Source organism: Musa acuminata, chromosome BXJ1-5 (genome assembly GCF_036884655.1).
Source record: "Musa acuminata AAA Group cultivar baxijiao chromosome BXJ1-5, Cavendish_Baxijiao_AAA, whole genome shotgun sequence".
Classification (NCBI taxonomy): Eukaryota; Viridiplantae; Streptophyta; class Magnoliopsida; order Zingiberales; family Musaceae; genus Musa; species Musa acuminata.
In genome coordinates this window covers 5,863,482-5,885,410 of record NC_088331.1, presented here as the reverse complement: position 1 = coordinate 5,885,410, position 21,929 = coordinate 5,863,482, and the positions used below count along the sequence as shown (strand labels likewise).

The 21,929-nt window shown below is 41.3% G+C and overlaps 4 protein-coding genes across 11 annotated transcripts; all 4 read right to left on the bottom strand.

The window, feature by feature from the left end:
• Positions 1-876: 876 nt before the first annotated feature.
• LOC103984237 (alpha-amylase isozyme 3C-like) lies at positions 877-6,175 on the bottom strand. 5 transcript variants are annotated; one of them, XM_065182204.1, is made up of 6 exons: positions 5,535-6,175; positions 5,062-5,457; positions 2,457-2,545; positions 2,250-2,382; positions 1,349-2,154; positions 877-1,276 (listed from the first exon to the last, which is right to left on the bottom strand). In XM_065182204.1, exons 2-6 carry the CDS (start codon positions 5,120-5,122, stop codon positions 1,025-1,027), a joined length of 1,341 nt encoding a protein of 446 aa, XP_065038276.1. In that variant the 5' UTR covers positions 5,123-5,457; positions 5,535-6,175; the 3' UTR covers positions 877-1,024. The 5 variants fall into 5 exon arrangements, with proteins under 5 accessions (XP_065038276.1, XP_065038277.1, XP_065038278.1 ...); XM_065182205.1 differs by having other exon boundaries at positions 5,062-5,419; XM_065182206.1 differs by having other exon boundaries at positions 5,062-5,394.
• A 150-nt stretch (positions 6,176-6,325) lies between these two features.
• On the bottom strand, positions 6,326-11,414 carry LOC135673331 (S-formylglutathione hydrolase-like). The gene is made up of 7 exons (XM_065182211.1): positions 11,215-11,414; positions 10,266-10,383; positions 9,177-9,224; positions 7,381-7,577; positions 7,186-7,284; positions 7,008-7,073; positions 6,326-6,701 (listed from the first exon to the last, which is right to left on the bottom strand). Exons 1-7 carry the CDS (start codon positions 11,359-11,361, stop codon positions 6,519-6,521), a joined length of 858 nt encoding a protein of 285 aa, XP_065038283.1. The 5' UTR covers positions 11,362-11,414; the 3' UTR covers positions 6,326-6,518.
• A 150-nt stretch (positions 11,415-11,564) lies between these two features.
• LOC103984234 (putative glucan endo-1,3-beta-glucosidase GVI) lies at positions 11,565-13,126 on the bottom strand. 3 transcript variants are annotated; one of them, XM_009401695.3, is made up of 3 exons: positions 13,007-13,126; positions 12,758-12,794; positions 11,565-12,610 (listed from the first exon to the last, which is right to left on the bottom strand). In XM_009401695.3, exons 2-3 carry the CDS (start codon positions 12,792-12,794, stop codon positions 11,661-11,663), a joined length of 987 nt encoding a protein of 328 aa, XP_009399970.2. In that variant the 5' UTR covers positions 13,007-13,126; the 3' UTR covers positions 11,565-11,660. The 3 variants fall into 3 exon arrangements, with proteins under 3 accessions (XP_009399970.2, XP_065038282.1, XP_018681859.2); XM_065182210.1 differs by having other exon boundaries at positions 12,758-12,796; positions 13,004-13,117; XM_018826314.2 differs by lacking the exon at positions 13,007-13,126 and having other exon boundaries at positions 12,758-12,992.
• A 739-nt stretch (positions 13,127-13,865) lies between these two features.
• LOC135673329 (probable calcium-transporting ATPase 8, plasma membrane-type) lies at positions 13,866-21,657 on the bottom strand. 2 transcript variants are annotated; one of them, XM_065182202.1, is made up of 7 exons: positions 21,152-21,657; positions 19,115-19,169; positions 17,097-19,036; positions 16,769-16,927; positions 15,783-15,954; positions 15,383-15,681; positions 13,866-14,492 (listed from the first exon to the last, which is right to left on the bottom strand). In XM_065182202.1, the coding sequence occupies exons 1-7, from the start codon at positions 21,326-21,328 to the stop codon at positions 14,190-14,192; spliced, it is 3,105 nt and encodes a 1,034-aa protein (XP_065038274.1). In that variant the 5' UTR covers positions 21,329-21,657; the 3' UTR covers positions 13,866-14,189. The 2 variants fall into 2 exon arrangements, with proteins under 2 accessions (XP_065038274.1, XP_065038275.1); XM_065182203.1 differs by lacking the exon at positions 13,866-14,492 and having other exon boundaries at positions 15,417-15,655.
• Between the last annotated feature and the right edge of the window lie 272 nt (positions 21,658-21,929).

The following is a 21,929-nucleotide window of genomic DNA, read 5'->3' as shown; positions in this document are numbered from 1 at the left end:
AGTGGGACTAAGAGTAGGGTATTACAGGTAAGCACATACCATTGATCTAAAGAATGGGCAAAAAATCATATCAATATTTGGTTAAAAATTATGTTATTAGATAGATTATGTTAGGTGATATTAGTTACATATGGTACCAACTATATATGGACGTGGATCTATGTGGGCCATTGGATCAAATTGAATATTGGGCGCATAAGTTGTGGCTTAATCTTGTGTGAGTCAATGACGTTCTCTCCAAAATTTTATCCTCCATCATGAATTATCTTATTTATTTATTTAGATAATTGAATTTCAGAGATTTTTTTGTTAATTTAGTTATTATATGATCTTAGGCAAATATTAGTTATTATAATGAAAATAAAATATATTATAGATCTAATTAGATTTTAAATAAGACTATCGGACAATAAAAAGAAAGTTCATCTATATTAGAAAATCTTGAGGATAACAAAAACTCTTTATCATTCACTCTCGTGTCTATAATGAATCTAATCAACATGTAATACAGAAACATAAACTTAGGCCAGTGGAAAGTAGGAAAAATAAAAAAGTCTAACTTCTTATTTGCAAATCTAAATTGTGATACTTCAACATCCCAACTATCTTTCTTTGATTATGACATCCAAGATAAGATCTATCCTTAAAGATTTCAATATTCGTACTAGATTTGGAACATCTGGTGTTTCCATAGGCTTGAAATGAGAAATTAAAAGCAAATATCAACTATTTGTTTTAATTTCTTTAGTTATTGTGAAGAACCCCGAGATATGTACTGTGGCCAACTCATCTACAGGTTTTACCATAAAAATTAAACAACAGGTTGCTGGTCAACACAAGTCAGCTGTGCAGTAAGCGAATCATTAAACCACCAAATTATATAAAATAGCATTTCTATAACTTTTCTCAAGCAGGACGGATAAATGTACATGTGGGAACACGATATTTTTTTCTTACAACACACATGAGAAACGTTAACGAAAGAAAAGCGAAAAGTGTCTTCCATGATTCATCATCATCGTCTTCATCTCTTCTCCCACACGCAGTAGTCATTGCCAGAGGCAACGACGTGGAAGTTGGAAGGAACGAGATTCCCCACGTCGTATCTCGAGCCTAGCTTTGTCAATATCTTCCCATCGATCATTGCCATGTAGAGGTCAGCATCAGAGGCCAGAATGTTGAGAGCGCTACCCGAATGAATTCCATTTCGTGTTCTGGTTTTAGCCAACTGAGTTATCTTCTCCTTCAATCCCCAGTCAAACATGTGGTCGTAGAACTGCACGCACGAACATATAATCGTTAGGCTGTGAAACTATTTGAATCGAATGTTAGGCAGAAGCATACTTACGATGGAAGGGACTCCCGGATGCGTGAGTATATAAGCGTAGCCTTGCATGACCTTATCAGAAGGAAAAGGCCACGACCTTTGCGTCGAACCGGTATCGTGGTTGTCGACGAAGGTGACAGCCTTCTCCGGCCACCACCCCATCATGCCGGGCGCCTTCCCCTGGGGATCACGCATCCTCCACAGTTCACCTTCCACGGCAGCTTGTAGTATTCCCTTTGTGGTGAAATCGAAGGCCGTCGCTGGGCCTCCGACCTGCTGAACCCAATTAACCAGCCCTTGGCGGTTGCCGTTCTGATCGTATGCTAGCTTCCCATCGTTTCCGTAAGCTAATGAACTCCAGATCTCAGCCACCACGAAGTTTGGATGCGTCTGTTCGACGTAGATCTTGGCGATGCTTGAGGAGTAACCCTTGGCAAAGTCGAGCCTCCACCCGTCGAAGCCGATGTCAGTCTTGAGCCAGTTCAGCCAGTCCGTGAGCTCATGCTGGACCTGCGTGTTGAGGTGGTCGATGTCGGGAGCCGCCGTGAAGCCCTCGCCGGTGTCGAGGTTGCCGGTGCCGTCGGAGTACTGTGTGTCGTCCCTACAGATCATGTGTGGACCCCAGTCGAGGCGGGCATCATCGGTTCCGCCTTCGAAGATGCACCATATGCCTCTCCCGTCTTGCTTGTCTGCGCAACGATGGTTGATGACGATGTCGGCCACGCATTTGACTCCCTTGTCGTGGAAAGCACCGAACAGCGTCTTCAACTCATCCTGATTCCCATACTTGGAAGCACCCAAGTCGTAGAGCCGGCCCGGCATGTAACCTGAGAGGAGAAGTGTCACAGAATAGTTTAGACCAAGGCCGACTCGATCAACATGTGAGAGTGATCACGACGGCAAATACGAATCACGGAACGACCTTGAACGCCGACAGAGTGCGAGGGCGGAGGCAGCCAGACATGGGTGACTCCAGCGTTGGCTATATCAGAGACTTTGTCTTTCAAGAAGTTATACCAGCCGCCTTGCTGCCTCCACGACTCCCAGTTGAAGCCCTGCAACGTATTCGTTTCTCTTACTGTAAACGCGATGAAGGACGAAGGAAAGAAATGGATCTGTTTATCTCTACCTGGAAGAGTATCTGGGACTGAGCCAAGTTCGGAACGACAAGAAACAGAAGCAGAAACATCCAAGGACCAAGTGATTTCACTTTCAGATCTGAAAAAAAAGAGGATGCAAACGAATTATAAACAGATATCTACATGAAAAGAAACAAATTAACAAGTCACCATACACCACAAAAACATATCAAACCCTAGACATCTCGGACAACTCAAGCACACGCAATGCATCTCTCAAACGAGAAACATCCTCGTATGATGATCTTTGATTGTTTCCCCAAACAAGCTAAATATTTCACAGCAAACCTAATTTAGGATAATGACACAAGTATGAAGACCAACTAATCGTTAAAAGTTGTGTTTAGATCCCCAAACAAGCTAAATATTTCACAGAAACCCTATTCACTGCCTCAGCCCCCCTAAAACGTTTAAAGTTGTGTTTAGATCCGACCCGACTTGCTAGCGAGTCTGTCTGTATACTCGACCCATAATTCTGCCAGTCAAATTAAACGGTTCGGATCATTTCATTCGATGGTTACGGATCGAGATCGACAGGCCCAGTAGACATGAGCTGATCCGCTCTTCTGTTTAGATCTAGCTAAATGCACAATTAAAAGAAACGCTCTTAACTATATCTCTTTTAAGCTTCTCCTCCTCTTTCTCGTTCTAGTCAACAACCACACCACCGACGTTCCACTTCCATACATTTGATGGGAACATCGAGTTCCTCCTACTCCTCGTTCGACTCAGTTCTTCGATGATTGCCTCCAAAACCAGCCTGGTTTCATGGGTCAACGGGTTGGGTGGCGCCCGTTCCCTCCACTTTGATGTGATTATTTTGTGCTCCTCTCAGATGTTGTTACATGCACGTTTCTCCTATCCATTTCCATGGTTTCATGACAAAATAATATGTGCAGTCGAGCATCATTGCTGACAACTCCTTTTCATCTTGACTGGGAAATTGGGTCTGAGACAAATTAAGTTGTGTATATACGATGAAGCATGAGTTGTAAGAGAGAGGTATAGATAAGATTCATAATGTTTGAGTGTTGGTGCAGTCAATAATGGAGAAATCGAACATGATATTGAGATGCATTATTACTTTGATCATTGGCGTCGATGAGGCCATCTGAGAGGAGACATAAACCATGTTATTTAATCCCTCCCCTTTTTTCTCTCAAGTCAAACGATTAGTATATTGCATGGTGTCAATCAACCTTATGCATGCATGCATGGTTGAGTAGTAGTACGTACTTACGGAAAGCTTCCCTTTTGATTCGTTAATGAAGATTATTAGTGTTAGCTTATTCCAACAATACACTAACATCTCCTCTTAAAATAATTTCGAATAAATGCAAATTCTTCGCAATAATCAGAGTATTTCCTTTTTTTTGGTTTACAATTGGTATGATTAATCATAGTCTCTTCTTTTGAGTGTTAGAATTGAATGCATGCATCTGAAAGCCAAATGAGTGTTAGAATTGAATGCATGCATATGAAAGCCAAATTTCAAATGCATGCATGCATGCATCTCTAAGTGACGTAAAGATATGAGTTATTTTTCTTTTGGTCGACACTAGAGATGATTTGTGGGCCAAAAATCCACAACTATTTGCATCACATAGTAACATTGATAAGATATGAATTGCTCGTAGTCATTTCTTGCTTTACAAATGATTCCACTCCATGTGCATCACATGCATATCCCAGTCCTCACCCGAGTCACTCCAGATCGATTCTCGACTGGCGACTCGCCGACCCAATCCTCGCCCAAGTCACTCCAGATCAATTACCGACTAATAACTCGCCGGTCAATTCCTTACCCGTGTCGCTTCAGATTTATTCATGACTCACATCTCGGCCACATCCGACGCCCGAGTCACATCTTTGCTAGCCCCTTGCCCGAGCCGCTCCAGCTCGGTCTCCGACTTGCAACTCGTCGTCCGTAACTCCGAGTCGCGCCAAACCAATTACACGACCTACGGCACGACGACCTCTCCTCGTTCGGCCTGATCGCTCGATCAGCAGTCTCGACCCTTCTCAAGGCGCGGGGCACTGCCCCTCTAGACCGCCCCACAACGAACCGACCTCGGTCCCACTCGCAACACAATCGTAACATTCTGACCCAGACACGCTTCCCGGCCCTTTGAGGACCCCACGGCGCGCCTTGACGGAGGGAGGAAGAAGTGATAAGATATATTTTGCCCCCCGGACACGTCACAGGTATTTACCGGGACGGCACCATCCCCACACGCCAAGACAGAATCTGAATCGAGGCACTGTTTGGTGCGTCCATCACGCCAACCATGGACGCCAACCCGTGTACGATCGACCCCCTTGCAGCAGTATAAAAACCTCGGGCCGTCGTTTGCCATAAGAACCATACCTCTTCATGTGAGATCAAGCAATCACTCGTCGTTTTGGGTCAAAACCCACCCCTGGGTATGCTTTAGATGGCAAGCCAATCATCATCATTCAATCTTGAACAAAGGTTTTTCTCGGTAGAGATGAGGTTAATGGAACTTAGACAGTCACGATAGGATCCTGTTGGCACTGCTACAGTGGATTAACGTGAAACAGCAACAGGGTTCGTGGAGTTCAGATGAAGCATACCAGGGAAGGATCTCCGGAGACGGTCGGAGAAGGGGGATGAAGGCAAGAGCGCCGTCGCCATGGATCCTCTCTGTTCCTCCTCCTCAGAAGCTTCCTTGGCAGGCCGGCCGAACCCAACACAAGACGGCGAATGCGGTGCGGTAGGGCTCCTCAGGAAGCAAGAAATCGTTCCCTATTGAGCTGCGTGCGTGACATCAACTTGATTTGGGCGGATTCAGGAAGTCAGCTCCGCATGTGTGAAAGGCTTCCGAAGCGGCAAGGAAGCTGCAGAAGTGCGAGGCACGAGCCGCAGCCCGACGCCGTATCTATCGCAATTAAATGCACGGCGACATCCTACCCGACTCAATTCAACGCGAACCTTGGCGGTTAATTGCAAATGGTTCAACATAGATTTAACTGCTTTAAAAAATTCTAATCATATACACGTCATCATTGGTACCCGAATTTGAACCAAGAAGGGGGAAGATAATTACACCAAAGTCGAAGAGATCAGAGAAGAAGAGGCCGTTCTTGGGGTGCTGCAGCCGCGGCTCCATGGCGGGGTGGCGAGGGGAGCGATGTCGGGGCGGAACCCTAGGCGTTCCTCCGTGAATTAAGAAGCGGCAGAGACGAGAGGAAAGGGCGGAAGTAGTGAAGGACGGGGAGAAAGGGCGGAGCGATGGGGGTCCGATTTGGTTAAATTAACGCCTTAAGTTTGAGCCGGGTTTGGTTCGGGCTGAGTAGCGGGATTTAATTGACCGGGTTCGACGTCATCAACAGAGGAGAAGACCGGTCCGGTTCACGACCACAAACCCCTGGACGCCAATGGGAAAGCTTCCTCCGGCATCATCATCAGGCAAATGGAGTTTCACATGGCACAGTGTTTCACTCTCTTAGTGCTGAGGCTGAGGCTGAGGCTGAGGCATCCTTCTCTCATGGCATCCCTTCGAAGTAATCATGTAGCTAATGCCACCCTACAGACTTAGCATGATCTCTCATTCCACTGAGGAGCAAATGAGACCTCAGCTAAGATGCCAAAACCTTGATTGACTGAGAATACAGATGGTGTTGGTATAGAAGACATGTCCAAAGAGCAAGAATCAAGTTGGTTTTTTAGAACTTGGGAACAAGTTCTGATGACAAAGTGATATGAGACTATGGCAGACATGTCCAAAGAAAATGAATGGGCTTACCTTAATGTTCCCTTCGCTCCCTGATCAAGTAAACATCAACCAGTTCTCGACTTCGTTGATGTTTAAGATTTAGAAGGAAGACGAGGCCGAGAGAGATTAATATGCGGATGATATGGAAATAGAAGGTCAGACTTACTGAGTTGTGACCAGAAGGCAGTCAAATATCTGGTTCACAGTTGGAACAAGAGCATTGAAATAGTTGTAAGAGTACTTCTACAAGTGAATTCTACACATCTGCCGCATCCTGAGATCCCATGGCATGAAGTCTATTTTGCGACCACGGACTCAAGCACATTTAAGAGCTTTGGCATGGTGGTGGATGTGATCGTCGATGAAGGTCGAAATGAAGTAGTAGGAATGGTCATAGCCAGGTTGCATCCGAAGCACCAGCGGGGCATTTGCACCCTTGCAGGCATCCTCGAAGTTGTGGGGCAACAGCTGATCGTGAAGGAACTTGTCATCCTCTCCCTGTCCAGCAAAGCATAGTTTTCGGTCATTGGTCTAAGACATACAATATGACCGATGGCATAGTCTATAAGCTTCCGAGAATTTGTTATCAAGGTTTGAGATCACTATCTTCTAGATAGAATCATGTTCCAAGAGTTGACAGCAGTTGATTACTGGCAATTACATGTTCTAATTACATTAACGATCTGAACACATATTTACTGTAAACATATTAATCATGAATACCTGTACAACTCAATAGAAAAAGAAAAGCAACAATTGGTACAGATAGCAAACACTCAAAAACAATCAAAATACTATAAATACCTGGTCAATTAATATAGGAGTCGAAATTTTGCTGCACTTTTCAATTAACAAGGTGGCATCATATTCCTGAGAGGAATTAGAAAGGCGCTTAAAACCCGAAATCAGAAAAAGAAGGAATACACTGTTAACATTCTCAAAGTTATAAAATCAACCGAGGGGTCTATTGCAGGGATCTCACCTGCCAGTCAGATTTATCGCTGCCCAAATAGTTTGAAAAGGCCTTCTGGCCCCATGGGCAGTTTGTGGGATTGGTGATAGGTGCAAAAGCAGAAACTGCCTGAACAAAGTATCAAATAATGAGAATGATGAATGTTGAAAAATCAAATCAAGTATTCTACTTATTCTTGAGTTGAGTATCAAGTCCACAGAATACCTTATATTTTTCAAGGTTTTTCAAGTAAATGGTCAGCGCACCATGGCCACCCATTGAATGCCCAGAAATTGATGCCCTTGATGTATCAAGTTGTTCAAAATTTTCACTGAGGACTTTTGGTAGCTCCTTAACGACATAGTCATACATACGCCAATTTTTCCACTTCTCTTCCTTAGCATTTAGATAAAATCCAGCACCTAACAATGGAATGAAATATAAGGCACACAAAAATCGATAAATATACTTGTTTCAGAATGTTTGTGTAGTAATTGTTACTCGGTGAGAAATCGAGCAAATACTAAGCATTTCTCAATATCAACCCGTGTCTTACTGAAAGTTCAGTGTTCCAGTATACCAAGGAAGCATAAATTTTCCTTATTTATCAAACATATGATTGCAGTAAGTTCCAAAGTTTATGTCAGGATTTGAAGTTTCAACTGGTACCCACTGAGGTTGAAATGTATAAAAATTCAAGGAAATATTGCCCCCAAGAAGTTAAATAGATATCTTAACATATGAACTTTCATGTTTTCTGCCTGAAACCAACAATTCATATATGGAGATGTATTTTAACAGTAAATTAACATCTTAACACATTGAGAAGTTCCTATTTCAAAACTTGTAAATTTTCTTATTTTTATTTGTTCATAATGCTTCCATTTTATATGATCGTTGAGAGAACCACTCCAAAATAGCCAAACCTAAGCAATAGGCATGTGCAGATTTATACACAGTTTACTAAAAAATGATCAAGCAAGAAATTTAAAAATCCTAGTTTCGAAATTGCGCGGGATTCCTGCGAGAATCAAGAATTTGGACCTGCACGGCTAAACTGATCTCCACATGCACCAAATTCAAACTGCATATTGGATCACACAAATCCATATTTGCATATTACCTAGATATTTTTATGTCGAAGCCAAGGTCCATATCTATAGAGAGAGAGAGAGAGAGAGAGAGAGAGAGAGAGAGAGAGAGAGAGAGAGAGATTCATCACATTATTCCACTATACTGTTTATGATTTGCATAGCATCTACACCTTGGATTACATGAAATATGAATTATAGCTAATTGTTTTTCTAAACAATAGAGTAACATAAAGTTGTACACTAAGAAATGTATTAGTCAGCTCGTTCATATACATTAAGATTGAGACAACATTTCCAATCTATACATTAAGAGGACCTAATATTTGCTGATTTACAGAATATATGACAACATTAGTATGCCATTTGTTACACACAAAACTATTTTATTTTAATGATACTGAAAATTTATAATAAAATCATTTTTTCTAAAATGACTTTAACTTGAATATGATCATCAGGCATATTAAAAGGTCACACATTGATGTAGGTACACTATTGCAGGAAACATCTGCAAGCTCATAGATTCAACAAGGAAAAAATCAGAAAAGTAATTCCAAGATTAACCAGGAATATGTTCAAAATCTGCTCAAAAGTCGAAAATCAAAGTCAGATAATACACTGGAGAAGTTTACATCACTTATTAGTATCCTTGTCACTTCAATTTTTCTTCAGGTAGTGGAACAGGTTTCATGGCAGTGTCATTTTCTCCAAAAGGTAGATCAAATTAGACATCTATCTCAGTTGCAGTTCATAACAAAATAAAATAAGTTCAAACAAAAAAATTTTACGAAAAAAATTGAAGAACAACTATCCTATTCCAAATGTTCTTCTCAAATTAAGTGTGAAGGAAATAAATCAACCATTTGCTCATTGTGCTAAACTAGATTGTATCAAATATCAAAATATCAATGAGGTTTATACTCCTACCTACACCAAAATCCCAGCTATCTGCTTCTCCTTCTATGTTCAGTCCCCCTGCATCGAACATAAAGAAATATAAGTTTAAACTGCATGACGCTAGGAGAGCTTACTGTGAACTTAAACAGCCCACTTGTGGTAGCAGTGGAAAAATGACAGCATCAATACTTGATTAACAACAACAAAGAATGGTGCCAATGGAAAAAAAAGAAAAGGTAAGCGTTCCTGAATAAAAAAGTTTTTGATGATTAGGGAGGTTAGTATTTGCAAGGTTGTTCCACTTGTTCTGGAAATGAGCAATAAAACTCATTTCCAAAAGATAATATGATAATGGTTTGCCAAATTTGTAACCATCATTCAATTTGCATAATTATAAAAGAGAATTTTGTACTACAAAAAGTTGAGGAGAAAATATGCATGAAAGAGATTTTTTTTAAAATGATTTTGTTGAGCAATAGAAAAGGACCAAGAAAGAACCTGACAAATACTTTTGGAGGGATCAGGATGTTCCCAAAGAATTGCAATTTATTAAATGGCTACAGAGAAATTCTAATATGTAAGTGAAACTTTTATAACCCGAAGTCCTACATTCAGTTATTTCTCATTTATCTTCTTTTTCCTTTTGCCTCTTTCTTTACCTCAATGCACCTCCAGAACTTTCTCATTTACCAGTCACTTTTTGTATATACATGGAAGTTAAATGCGTGAACATAATATTAATCTTCAGTCAACAAGGTAAATAGTATTTTTGACAACTTAGCCATCTAAGATTGTGAGTTTTAAAGCAACCATATAAATAGTAATGAATCAGCTACTATACCAACAAAATCACAATCAAACTATGATATCAGAGTGTAGGACATCAATTAGAACAAAAAAATCTGGTGAACGCTTCCTGAACAAGTATATCTCATAAGTCCTCTGTAAAGGTCATGAAACTTTCTGACTCAATGCCATATAAATACCAGACATGAAGATCTAGAAAGTAAAATTTCAATATGACAAATAGATAGCTAAATTATAATAAGAAATAGGCAGATACACAAAAATCTATTGAAAAGAATACCAGGTATCGTTCCACTCTAACTGGTAACTTACTTGGAGATGTATCGGGAGCAACTAAAGCAATGCCCTCACCCGAAGCTGCCCGCTGTGCTCCAGACTTCATAATAAAATTCTCATCCGTACATGTCAGGCCAGAGAGCCAGTAAAGGATCTGAAAAAAGGGCGGATACCAGTATCTAAGCAGCAGAGGATGCAGCGGAAATAATGTTTTCAGCAGATCGACTAACAGAACAGCCATGAAGGCAAAATGTCCAGTATTTACATCATCATGAAACCAACAGAAGAATAAAAAGTGGCATAATATTTATTGAAAATATTTTTTATAACAATATTCAGATAGCAAGCATCATGAATGACAAAGTAGCTTGAACAGAATAAACATCTTCATGTGAGACACAAAAACAATATATGGGACTCACTGATGAAACCATTTTATAGCAGGCAATTCAGCAGAATTTTTTATCTATTAGTTCTAAGTACACATGGTGGATAAGTAAATTAAGACATTATACTTCACGCAGAAGCAAGAGGAAAAATTTTGGGGTTACAAATTCAGCAAAAAAAGAAAAATTGCTACAATAAGCAAGACGAAGCAAAGTCATAACGCAGATCGTACATCTGTAAATAAGTGGCACGAAAAATCGATCATCAAAGTTCAGATCCAGCTATTGTCCAAGGTTCGAAACCGGAATGGGGCATCGATCGGAATGTTCCCATTCCAGGTCCCATCGACATGCGAGAATACATCCAGAGTTGTTATTTGGGTCACAAAAGAAACCACTTTCACGCCAGACCTTGGAAGGCTGGTGATCCAGTCATCTGAAGACGCAAGATCCATCCAATTCGAGGAATTGGGATCCAGAAGTATTTTCCTTTTCATGTTTTGACAACGGTAAATCGAAGCCATGGACAAGAAACCCAGGTAATATCAAGAAATGCACGATAACTGAGACTCCACGAAGGGGGGAAGGGCGGCGCGTACAGGGAACTTCTGGGAAGGGGAGGACGGCGGGGGGAAGTAGACGGTGAAGGTCATGGAACATCCCAGCGTGGGGCTGAAGTGGCGGTACCGACGATTGTACCCTCCGAACATCTTCGAGTTGCTGATCTCCGTCGGCTTCTCCTCCATCTCCGCGTCGGTTTCCTTCTCAGGAGGGCAGTCTGCGGCGTGCGGTGGGAGCCTGCGGAGGCACTAAATGATTCCCGCATGTCACATGAAGCCACTCACAGTAGCCTAGAAATGGGACCCATAATTCTTTCAGCTCAGCCCACCAAAATGGGCTGGGGATGGGACCCGTAGGGCCTTTCGGCCTAGTCCGATCTACTATTGGGTAAGAAAAGTGGGTGTAGTCGTTTATTTCTTTAAATGTGGAAAACACACATCTCCCCCATCATATCACAGGTGCAGACTACACTCGGGGAGATAATCTAGAAGTCCACGTGGTAGACTTCGGTGGCATCAGGGTAGAACAAGCCGAAGTTTTGCTCCACCCCGGCCGGCTTTTTGTTCTCATTGAACAAGGCGAAGATGTACGTCTCCAGAGGGGATGATGGCCTCTTGGGTGTGCCTCTGTTGGCCCTCACCCTCCCCACCACCTTGTTGTTGTAAGTCCTCGCGTTCTCCCTCGTTGCAGCGAAACCGCCATCGGAAGGCCAGCCCGTCTCGGAGATTATCACCTCCTGCAGGCCACGCCCGCCCACCTTCTCCAGCGCCGAGTACATGGCGTCGACCATGGCATCCAAGAGGTTGGCATAGCCGAGAGAGCCGTCCTGCACCACCGCAACGTCGGACGTGCCGAGCGCGTAGTCCAAGCGGATGTCCCTGGGGTTATCAGCGTATGCGAAGTAGGGGTAGACGTTGACGAGCAGGGGGTAGTTATTGGCCGCCAAGAACCCCACGACCGATGCCATCACTGGCCGCGCCGCATCGGAGAACGCGCCTTGTGACGGCGGGTACGAGACTCCGAGCGTCGCCATGTGCACGGCCGTCGTGACGGGGATGGCCAGGGCAGCAGCCCGCAGGGCGCGGTCGAGGTTGCGCATCGCCGGGAGGACGTACTCGGCCAAGCCGCCGGGGATGATCTCGTTCCCGGCGCATATGCATCGGAATCGCACGTCTTTGTCCGCGTGGGGTTTCACGTTGGTTTTAACCCACTGGGCGGCGAACGGCGGGTCGCTCGCCAGCCGAGGCAGGTCTTGGTTGAAGGTGCCGAGGATGACTGCGATCCCGGAACCACGAAGAGCTCGCAAGGCAGCTTCCTCCGGATGAAAGAGGCGAACTTTGTCGATGCGCCTTGATCGGCAGAGGCTTACCACCACCCCTTCCGGCGGGAGGTTGTCGCCGTTCATCCCCCAGTTGACACCAATCCCTGAAGATGCTGCATCAACATCGAGTTGGGAGCATAATGAATACACTAGAATTTTTTTTTCTCTTTATTATTATCATCATAAAATTGACTTTTAGAAAGCAATACGATTGACAAACAAAAATAAACGAGAAATGGAATTCAACATTAAAAGATTACCAGCTGCAGTTGCGGCAACGAAAGACTCTGATGCCATCTGCATGCGAACAAAAAGTTGTCAGGTCATCAACTATACGAACTCGGAAATTGTCTTACTTTTCGCAATAACTATTAAGGGTAAAAAAGTCGCTTGATTTAGCCAGTGAAGATTTTGACTTATCATAATGAAGAACAAGCAAGTGCGAGAAGGTAAGAGGTAGAGAGATGATATAGACAAAGCTAGAGAGATGAAAGAGAAGCTATCCTCACGACTACGAGGAGAGATCGGACCGTCGTGCTGGATGTGAAGAGGGACGAAAGCGGGGGTGGGGATCTATATAGAGCTCCTTCTTGTTCAAGCGTGTGCAAGAAAGTAGAGTTAAGGCGACGACTTCGATACAACTTCAGTCGAGCACGGCTTCTCCTACCTTCTCACCATGTGATCCACACCTGGCGAGTAGACTAACTCATATATCAAGCAATAAAACAAGCAGAGAGAGAGAGAGAGAAGTATTATTAGAAATTATTGAAACAGATGCAATAAATTAAGAAAAGAGACCGAAATACCAGACAGAATAAACAATTAAAAGTAGGAAATATATATTTAGCAATTCCACTTGCATTATAGATCACCAGCTAATTACGTGTTGGAGGAGTTCGGATTGAGGGCGATAGAGAGAGAAAACAATAGGTGAGCTGTCTCACGACAATAAGTTTGACGAGAAAAATCCATGTGATTGGGCACTTGAGATAAAGTCAATGCATGGAGGATGTTTGAATAGGAAAACAGACGCCTAAGTGGGTTTGTGGGATGGATGCAGGAATTCATTAACAGGAACCTTATCCATTCACGTACACTTCATTTCTCCTCCATTGATCAACCACTATTAGACTAGAGGATAGGAACAAGACTTTTCTTGTTGTTTTGTCCTCCTGGGAATAAATGATAATCTAGTTTACATAAATTCAGAGAGGAATACCAGAAAAATTAATGCAGAAGGGATATTCATGCAACATTTTTGAATAACTATTAACGTCAATCGAAATTTCAAACGTTATAATTTTGATAAGGATTAAGTGTTAAATTAGAATTTAAAGGAACTAATACAATACCACTAGTTTTGATGGATATATAAACAAAAGACCTGTTTTGAAAGTAAATTCTTTTACATTGTACCGTATCAAAGTTTCAAGATTTACTCGATATGGTACGATACTATATATCAAACGATATACGTTCGATATACTAATCGATATATATATATATATATATATATATATATATATATATATATATATATATATATATATATATATATATATATATAGTTAGTTAAAAATATTTGACAACATCGCCTCACTTCTCCTAAGGCGAGTCGACGTCGCTATAAAAACGAGACGACGTGCCCATGTTTTGCACGAGTTTAGACTATATATATAGATACCTTCTTGCTTATACTGCTTCTGGACCGCCAGGAAGTGCCTCATAGCCGTTCTGGCCATGAACGCGGTTTGATTGGACAGGAATGCACTTTAAGATTACCGCAACAATCAAGCTGATGGAACCAATCAGTAGGCTGAGCAACCATAATTGCCAGCCTAATGGCACTGTGCTTGCAAAGGTTCCGAGGAACTCCACTATGATCACTTGGAATGCCACTGTGGATGCCAAGATGGTCACAAAGATCCAGTTGCTGAGTATCCCACGGAACACATTGATCCTCTCCATTTCAAGGCTGTTTATTTCATTGAAGACCTGTGCAGTCGAAAATGATTCACAATTATCAAGCAGAGTGAAGAGGAAAGTAATAAATCAGAATGAACAATCACTGGTTTTCTTATTCTCAAAAATCAAGCTCAACCTATATGTTAAGCATCATTTGATAATATTTACCATCATCCTGTAGTAAAATCTGGTCGTTTGGAACAACAATATAAAAGTGCTTGTTTCTCTTCTAATTCTAAACCACCTCGTAGCTGAATGGTTATATTAAGACCAAGTTGCCTACACCATAAGTTTTATGTGGCATGTACAGGAAATGACTCATTGCCATCCTACTATTGTCTTATGGGATTTTACATTTATATCTTGAACTTCAACTTGACTTTTTGTTGAAAAGTTGGGAAACTTCCAATGGTTACTTTTTCTTATCTTGGAATCAAGGAGCTAATTAAGTTGTCATTAGGAAAACCACACAACAAGTAGAATCCAAGCACCCATTTTAAAACTCTTTTAATCTCATCAAGATCCATTGTAAGTCTGTCAATTGAAGTGACCTTGTATGTAAGGTGGCCTGTATCTAAGCATAGCCTATTGCTGTAATCTTTGCCATCTGGTTATCTCGGTCTAAGCCACCACACTATTTTGGCTTAATTGTTCATGAGGACCTGATCGTGTATTAGGGTTAAGGGCTATGGTTGATGTTAGTCTGAAAAATAAATGGTGTTGTATCATCTTGAGGTATAAGTTGAAAGATATTTCCTTGATAAAATTTTCTTCTCTATCCATCTCATGAGCAAACTATATTGCAGGAGTCAAAGCATAAACGTATTCAGCTAAATTTGGTCCCAAGAACTGGACACTATTTCTGCTTTATACCTTACTAGCCAGACAAAAGCTACTGGAAACCAAATAGAAACTATTACCTGGCAGAAGACGAATGTGTTGAATATAAACGTGTTGAGAATGGTGTCAGAATCTGGACCTTCGATTCTCAGAAGTTTTTTCCCAACAAACATCAGAACTCCTAGAACAATCAGCTGATATATACTCTGGCCAATTATATTTCTCCACATGATTTTGGTAATGAAGCTTTCATTCCGCCCAACAGGTGGTCTTTCCATCATATTGTCGTTTGGGGGCTCTGTTGCTAATGCCAGAGCACCTAGCGTGTCCATAATCATGTTGACCCAAAGCAACTGGACAGCCGTGAGAGGGGCATTACCTAGAGTTAAATGTTGTGTAATTTAAATGCGGAGTAACTTAAAAAACAGTCCTCTACACAATAAAAAAGACATAATTACCATCAATAAAGATCAGGAGTACCTGTGATGCATGCAGAAGCAAAGTTGAGCATCAGAGCAACCACGTTAACTGTTAGCTGAAACTGTACAAACTTTTGGATGTTGATATACACTGCACGACCCCATTTTGCTACATTAATTATAGATGTAAAATTGTCATCCAACACAATCACATCAGCACTCTCTTTAGCTACCTGCACATGACATGTAATCCAAATTTATGAGCTAAAGACATACAAGGAAAAGATCATTTTTGTAGATAATTGCATCAAAGCTAGCTATTTAGAGAGTTGAAACATGAAATCATGATCCCGTACAAGACAGACAAGTCTCGTGCACCAGAGCAAAAGCCAAGAGCAGTTTACAGATTTTCGTTTCTCCGCCAGACGAGTCTCACTTAATATTTCTTTAGGCATGTTTATGTCTGCCTATGTACATAAAGAAATGACATCATAATGACCTTCAGCTACCTTTGTTGATCACCTGTCACTTCTTTCCTTCACATATGCTAACCAAAAACTACTTTTGTTGTTCACATATTTACCGTTATATAAAAAAATAAGACATAAAATTGGAAATTGCATTCTGATACGAAGGCTTTTTATTATTAGGTAAACCACTTTCTACTGCATTCTGTATAATTGTAAAGGATGATCTTAGTTTAGTCCTAAGCATTGTTAAGGATGTTGATGTTGTTGTTGTTGCAGGCGATCCTGTGAATAAAAAATTGCAAGTCCAGAAGCTTTGCATGGTTCTTTGTTGCAGGCAATCCTGTGAATAGAAATTGCAACTCCAGTTGCTTTGCATGGTTCTATGTAAATGGGGGTCACGGTCTTATTAGATGGTAAAATTATCCGAAAACATCGACATTCATACAAGTTATCCAAGATTATTAAGGATAACAAATTTGCAATAGGCTCAAGAAGACGATATAACATAATAAGGGCTCTTGTAATAGATGCCATGTGTTATTTGAAAAGGTACCTCAGAAAAGGAAGCAAACTATACCTCTGTGCCAGCAATACCCATTACAAGACCAATGTCTGCCTCATGTAGTGCTGGAGCATCATTAGTTCCATCACCCGTCACTGCTACAACTTCATTAAACATCTTCCTCAAGTTTGCCACTAAAGTATGTTTGTCTAAAGGCAAAGATCGGGCCATTACCTATAAATGACATACATTTTTATAGATGGCCAAGTAAAAAGTAGAATAAAGCAGAGCCACAACATATAAGTTGCATATTCAAGGTTCATCACAAGTTGTCTGATGATTGAAGAAGCAAGAGAGAGTAGGTTAATGTTGCCGGATAATCTTTGCAATAAACATAAGGTACCTGAATTTTTGGTATTAGATCATTCATCTCTTCAGGACTCCTGCTTCGAAATTCTGATCCTTCTATGGCCAAACCATCCTCCGTCAGTATGCCACACTCTTTTGCTATGGCTTTAGCTGTGTTTATGTTATCTCCGGTAACCATACGCACTTTGATACCAGCAGCTTTACAAGTCTGGACAGCTTCCTTGACTCCTGGGCGCACTGGATCTTTGATGCCAAAGACAGCAATTAGTGTGTAACCAGAAGCAGGAATTTCTTCCAGATCTGCATCTTCACTTATATCCTTAAAAGCCAAACAAAGTGTTCTTAATGCTTCACAGGCAAAACTATTAATCACATTCATCATATCCTCCCTTTTCTTTTTGGATAAAAAAATTGTGTTTCCATCACTATCAATGATCTGGTCACACGTTTGCAGGATAAGTTCAGAGGCACCTTTGCAGAAAGCACGTGTCCCTCCACCAGGTAATGTAATGAGGACAGACATTTTCTTTTTAACTGAATTAAAAGGCTCAACTTTCAATTTTTTGCAGTCCTGATGCTGAGAATCTACATGTCCTTCTAACTCCAAACCAAACTCTAACAATGCTGTTTCTGTTGGGGTACCCAGTATTGTGTTTTTACCATCTTTTCCTCTTACCACCTCTGAACCACTATTCAGAAATATACATTGCAAAAGGACTACTAGAACATTTTCAGAAATCACAGACTTCAGATAAGCAGCAGTCTCACTGCCCCTAAATGATTTGGATACTTCACAGATCCATATCTTATCAACAATCATGTGGTTAGTTGTTAACGTGCCAGTTTTATCAGTGCAAATACAGTTAGCAGATCCCATTGTCTCACATGCTGATAAATGCCGCACAAGTGCCTTCTCATCCATAAGTTTTTTCATCGCAAAGGCAAGACTCAATGTTACAGCCAAAGGTAGCCCTTCAGGAACTGCAACAACAATTATAGTAACAAAAACTGCAAAATAGTTTACTATTGTCAAAGCATCATTTGGAAACCATTTGAAGCCAGTGTGGGATAATAACTTCTCAGATATAAACCTTACTAAAAGGATGAAAAATGTCAGTGTTGCAAATGCTAAACCAATCTTCCCAATTATTGTCGCAACACCATTGAGCTTAACCTGCAGAGGTGTTTCGTCTTCCCCACCTTGACTCAATGTCTCCATTAACTTCCCCCACTCGGTCTTCATTCCAACAGAAGTAACCAGCATTCTGGCGGATCCATCTTGCACTTTAGTCCCTGCTAGCAGAAAAGGCTTTTCATGAGAAACATATACTGGCTCACATTCTCCGGACAAGCTTGATTCATCTATCAACAAAGCATATCCAGAAACATATAGCCCATCTGCTGGAACTCGATCTCCAATTGAAAGATGAACAATATCTCCAACCACTATATCATATATAGATACCTTCTGTCTGTAGCCATCTCTGGTTATTTGAATGAAGATTTTCTTCTTTTCTTTCTCCAAATCTCTGAATTGTAATGACTGCTTGTAATCACTGATTGAAGTGACTACGACTACCAAGAAAATGCTGAGAATAATTCCCAGCCCATCATACATACCTTTTGGCCATCCTTCAGTAGCAATGCCGACTACTATAGATATCAATGCACATATCATAAGAATGATTAATGTCAAATCATGTAGTGCATCCCACACAAACATCCAGAAACTTCTTGGAGGCTTCTCAACATATTGGTTGATGCCATAGATGTCCTGTCTGATAGATAAGTCACTTGTTTTAATGCCATAATCAAGTGAAACAGAGACTTCTCTTGCAACCCCATTAACTCCTCCATGGTTCCACAATCTCTTTTTATCATGTCCTCGTGCAATGGATGCCAATTCGTCAGGGTTTATAAAGTAACCAGCTTTTCTCACCTCTTCTGAAAGTTGATGTTCAGTTTTTGCACCAGCTGCATTTAGGTTAAAAAGAAATTGATAGTCGGACTTAAACAACCGCACTTTATATTTTCAGTGGATGAAGTTCATACCATCAATAAATTGTAGAGCAGCCTTTTGCACATAAAGAGCAACACGAATTTTTTCCTGTTCAGATAACAAACCACAAGTACATTATTCCTCATCATTCACCGTATGGTGTTTCAACCAACGTAACAAAGTTACAAAGTCAATTGCAAACAAACAACTGCTAAACAGCAAAGCAACTGTTTTGATAAACCAGCATAACAAGCTAATGAGATCTTACAATCTGTAAAACTTAGTTGCTATGTGTGCATGCAATGTCTAAAACTGTGTTCTCAGTACGAAATACGTTGCATGGATTAAAGATCATTATCGAAGACCATACAAGTTGTAACATTAACATGAGCACCAGTCCGCTTCTGAAAATATACTTTTTTCACGTGACATTACATGCTAATAATAGTGAAAAGGAGACTGTGCTATGCCTGTCAAATATAGTGGAAACAAGTTGAACTGCATAATAAGGTAAAGTCAAGTTGGAAAGTTAGCATCTTTATTAGGTGAAAGGCTGACCGAAGTAGTTCTTTATTAAGAGACTGTTACAAGTCTTGCTTTCTTCTCCTTGAATAGTCAACTCAACTTTTTTTTTCTTAATTTTCCTTAAAAGGCCCTCATTTATCAATTCCCTCCAAGTTCAAATGCAGAAAAAAAAGGTTTTATTGAGCTAATCCATACAAATGTACTAAAGTAATAATTAAAGATGAAGCTCGCCACAACAGCAATTCCAAACTATAATGAGTATTTTTATCACGATAAAGACGGCCAAAACTTAATTACAAGACATATTTGAAATACAAAATCCCATTTCTTTTTTCTTCACGGCCAAAATTTGAGGTCTGTTCTGGCCATGAAAACGCACCTACAACAAAGCACTGCATGTGAGGCCACCGCAGCACTTAGATGACCATACAGATGCTCATGGCCATAAAAATTTTGTTGTTATCTGATATAACAAGAACAGTATAGCGGCTAATACCTAGTGACCCCATCTCAGAAGTGGACCCCTTCCATTCAATGAATGTTTTCATTATTAATTGATCTGTCCTCGTTCAAAGGACATCAGCATCGTTAGTGGATCTGCCCTGCTTGAATATGATAATGACTAATGGTTGAAAGCAGTGGCTTACGACATCCAAAACAAAGCTAGCAAAGATACCCTCTGCACATAATGTAGCAAAAATGGCAAGATCAGGTTTATTCTTTTGTGGCACAGAAAACATATCTATTTCCAAAAGTCTACCAATTGGGAGGGCCTTGTCCCCATGGAACCCATCTCACCAAACCTAAAAGGCCTGAGGTGACATGCACCGTAGGTAAGTCAACTACTACTAATCAAAATCCCGGATTGTTCAAGTTAAACCAACATTCTGAACCAAATTAGATTTTTCCACCATTCCTAAATGTATATATTTTTATTTTTTGGATAGTTTATGCTGTTTTATGATTCGTATAAGTCAAAACACACCTCTCTATCTATCTATCATTTAATCGAAGGAATAAGTGTTAATCTCAAGTATTTTTGCTCCTTATTCATCGGTCAGGTTTTACATCTCGATAAAACCCGGTCATATGGACAAAGGAAAAGGTAGAGTGGAATCAGCTAACGCAACGCGGAAAGTTGCGACTTTTGAAGTCACCCATGAAGTTTCAAGAAAGTTTCCAAGCGTGGAAACTTCAAACGGTGCTTTGTGACGCCGGTGTCACAGCACAGGGTGCAGTGACCACTCAGCGCATGGTAGAAATCCCCTGGTCAGAAGGCTAACTTGCGCGCAAGGGACTAGAGGTGGAGCATCGAACTCCAATCCCACCCATCCCGTTTCAACTCTCTCTGAAAATATTCGAATTTAATCGGGGAAAAAATGAACGAAAATTTTAAGCCGAGAAAGGTCAATTGCGTCCGAAACTTCGTACAAGAAATTCCGCATAGATTGACAAAAAAAAACAGAGGAAAGAGACGACGAAACGAGGGAATTCGATAGTGGACGACTATGCTTTTAATCCTGTTGTTGGTGATCTTTTTTTTTTTTTGGGTTTCGGGCTTTTACCTGGATCTTCCTTTTCTTGGTCTCGACCTCGGACCGCTTGTCGAGATCGGGGACCATGCGGAACCTGCGGCGGCGGTTCTTGACCACCGCCCCCACGGCCCTCCGCCACCGCCGCTGCGCCTCCTCCTCCGGGTTCTTGGCCGCCACCTCGAAGTTCTTCTTCAAAAAGCGCTCCATGCTCTCCCCGTCGCCCTGATTCCGACCGACAGTATCAAGCAAGCAGGAGAGATCGTCCTCCTCCCGTAGGGTTACTACTGTCTAGTGGCGCGCGCAAGGCAAGGCTTTGTCTTCGGCAGCGCTCACCAGGGAATTCCATGGGAAGAAGGCAGCTTCAAACATCATCCGCGATGAATCTGCGGGAATCTCTCTCTCTCTCTCTCTATCTCTCTCTCTCTCTCCAATTAAAAAGTCTTCGATTACCGCTGCAGTCCGCTAAGCGCTGTCGGTATGCGAGAACGATGAACAAAGGCACGCACGTACTGCATATTTGTTGTGACTCACCTGCCTACCCGCCATTGAGTTTGGAGACAGCAATGGAGCCCAATCATAAGTCACGCACGTACCGAGTTAACAATAGGGGGTGAGTTAGCTCGGTCACGGTAGCGGGTCACGAGTCAGCTTGGGCTCGTGAATGCTTCCCATTATCGAATGATGGGACGAGAGATGGGAACTAAAACTCGACTTAAACATATTTTTTTTTCTGTCAAATTATCTTAAATTAGATTAAATTGATATCTGAAAAAAAAAATCATGTTACAAAAGGTGTATATAAATATAT

Excerpts from the sequence above, each read along its gene's own strand:
- LOC103984237 (XM_065182204.1), bottom strand. The coding sequence starts at position 5,122 with ATGGCGACGGCGCTCTTGCCTTCATCCCCCTTCTCCGACCGTCTCCGG. Across the intron at positions 2,383-2,456 it reads AGTCCCAGATACTCTTCCAG|GGCTTCAACTGGGAGTCGTG; the intron begins GTAGAGATAAAC and ends AATACGTTGCAG. Across the intron at positions 1,277-1,348 it reads ATCCGGGAGTCCCTTCCATC|TTCTACGACCACATGTTTGA; the intron begins GTAAGTATGCTT and ends TCGTGCGTGCAG.
- LOC135673329 (XM_065182202.1), bottom strand. The coding sequence starts at position 21,328 with ATGGAGCGCTTTTTGAAGAAGAACTTCGAGGTGGCGGCCAAGAACCCG. Across the intron at positions 19,037-19,114 it reads TGCTCTACAATTTATTGATG|CTGGTGCAAAAACTGAACAT; the intron begins GTATGAACTTCA and ends ACCTAAATGCAG. Across the intron at positions 16,928-17,096 it reads ATCTAATACCAAAAATTCAG|GTAATGGCCCGATCTTTGCC; the intron begins GTACCTTATGTT and ends TGTCATTTATAG.
- LOC103984234 (XM_018826314.2), bottom strand. The coding sequence starts at position 12,800 with ATGCAGATGGCATCAGAGTCTTTCGTTGCCGCAACTGCAGCTG. Across the intron at positions 12,611-12,757 it reads CGTTGCCGCAACTGCAGCTG|CATCTTCAGGGATTGGTGTC; the intron begins GTAATCTTTTAA and ends ATGTTGATGCAG.
- LOC135673331 (XM_065182211.1), bottom strand. The coding sequence starts at position 11,361 with ATGGAGGAGAAGCCGACGGAGATCAGCAACTCGAAGATGTTCGGAGGG. Across the intron at positions 10,384-11,214 it reads CCCCTTCCCAGAAGTTCCCT|ATCCTTTACTGGCTCTCTGG; the intron begins GTACGCGCCGCC and ends CCCTTTTTTCAG. Across the intron at positions 7,074-7,185 it reads GCGATAAATCTGACTGGCAG|GAATATGATGCCACCTTGTT; the intron begins GTGAGATCCCTG and ends AATTCCTCTCAG.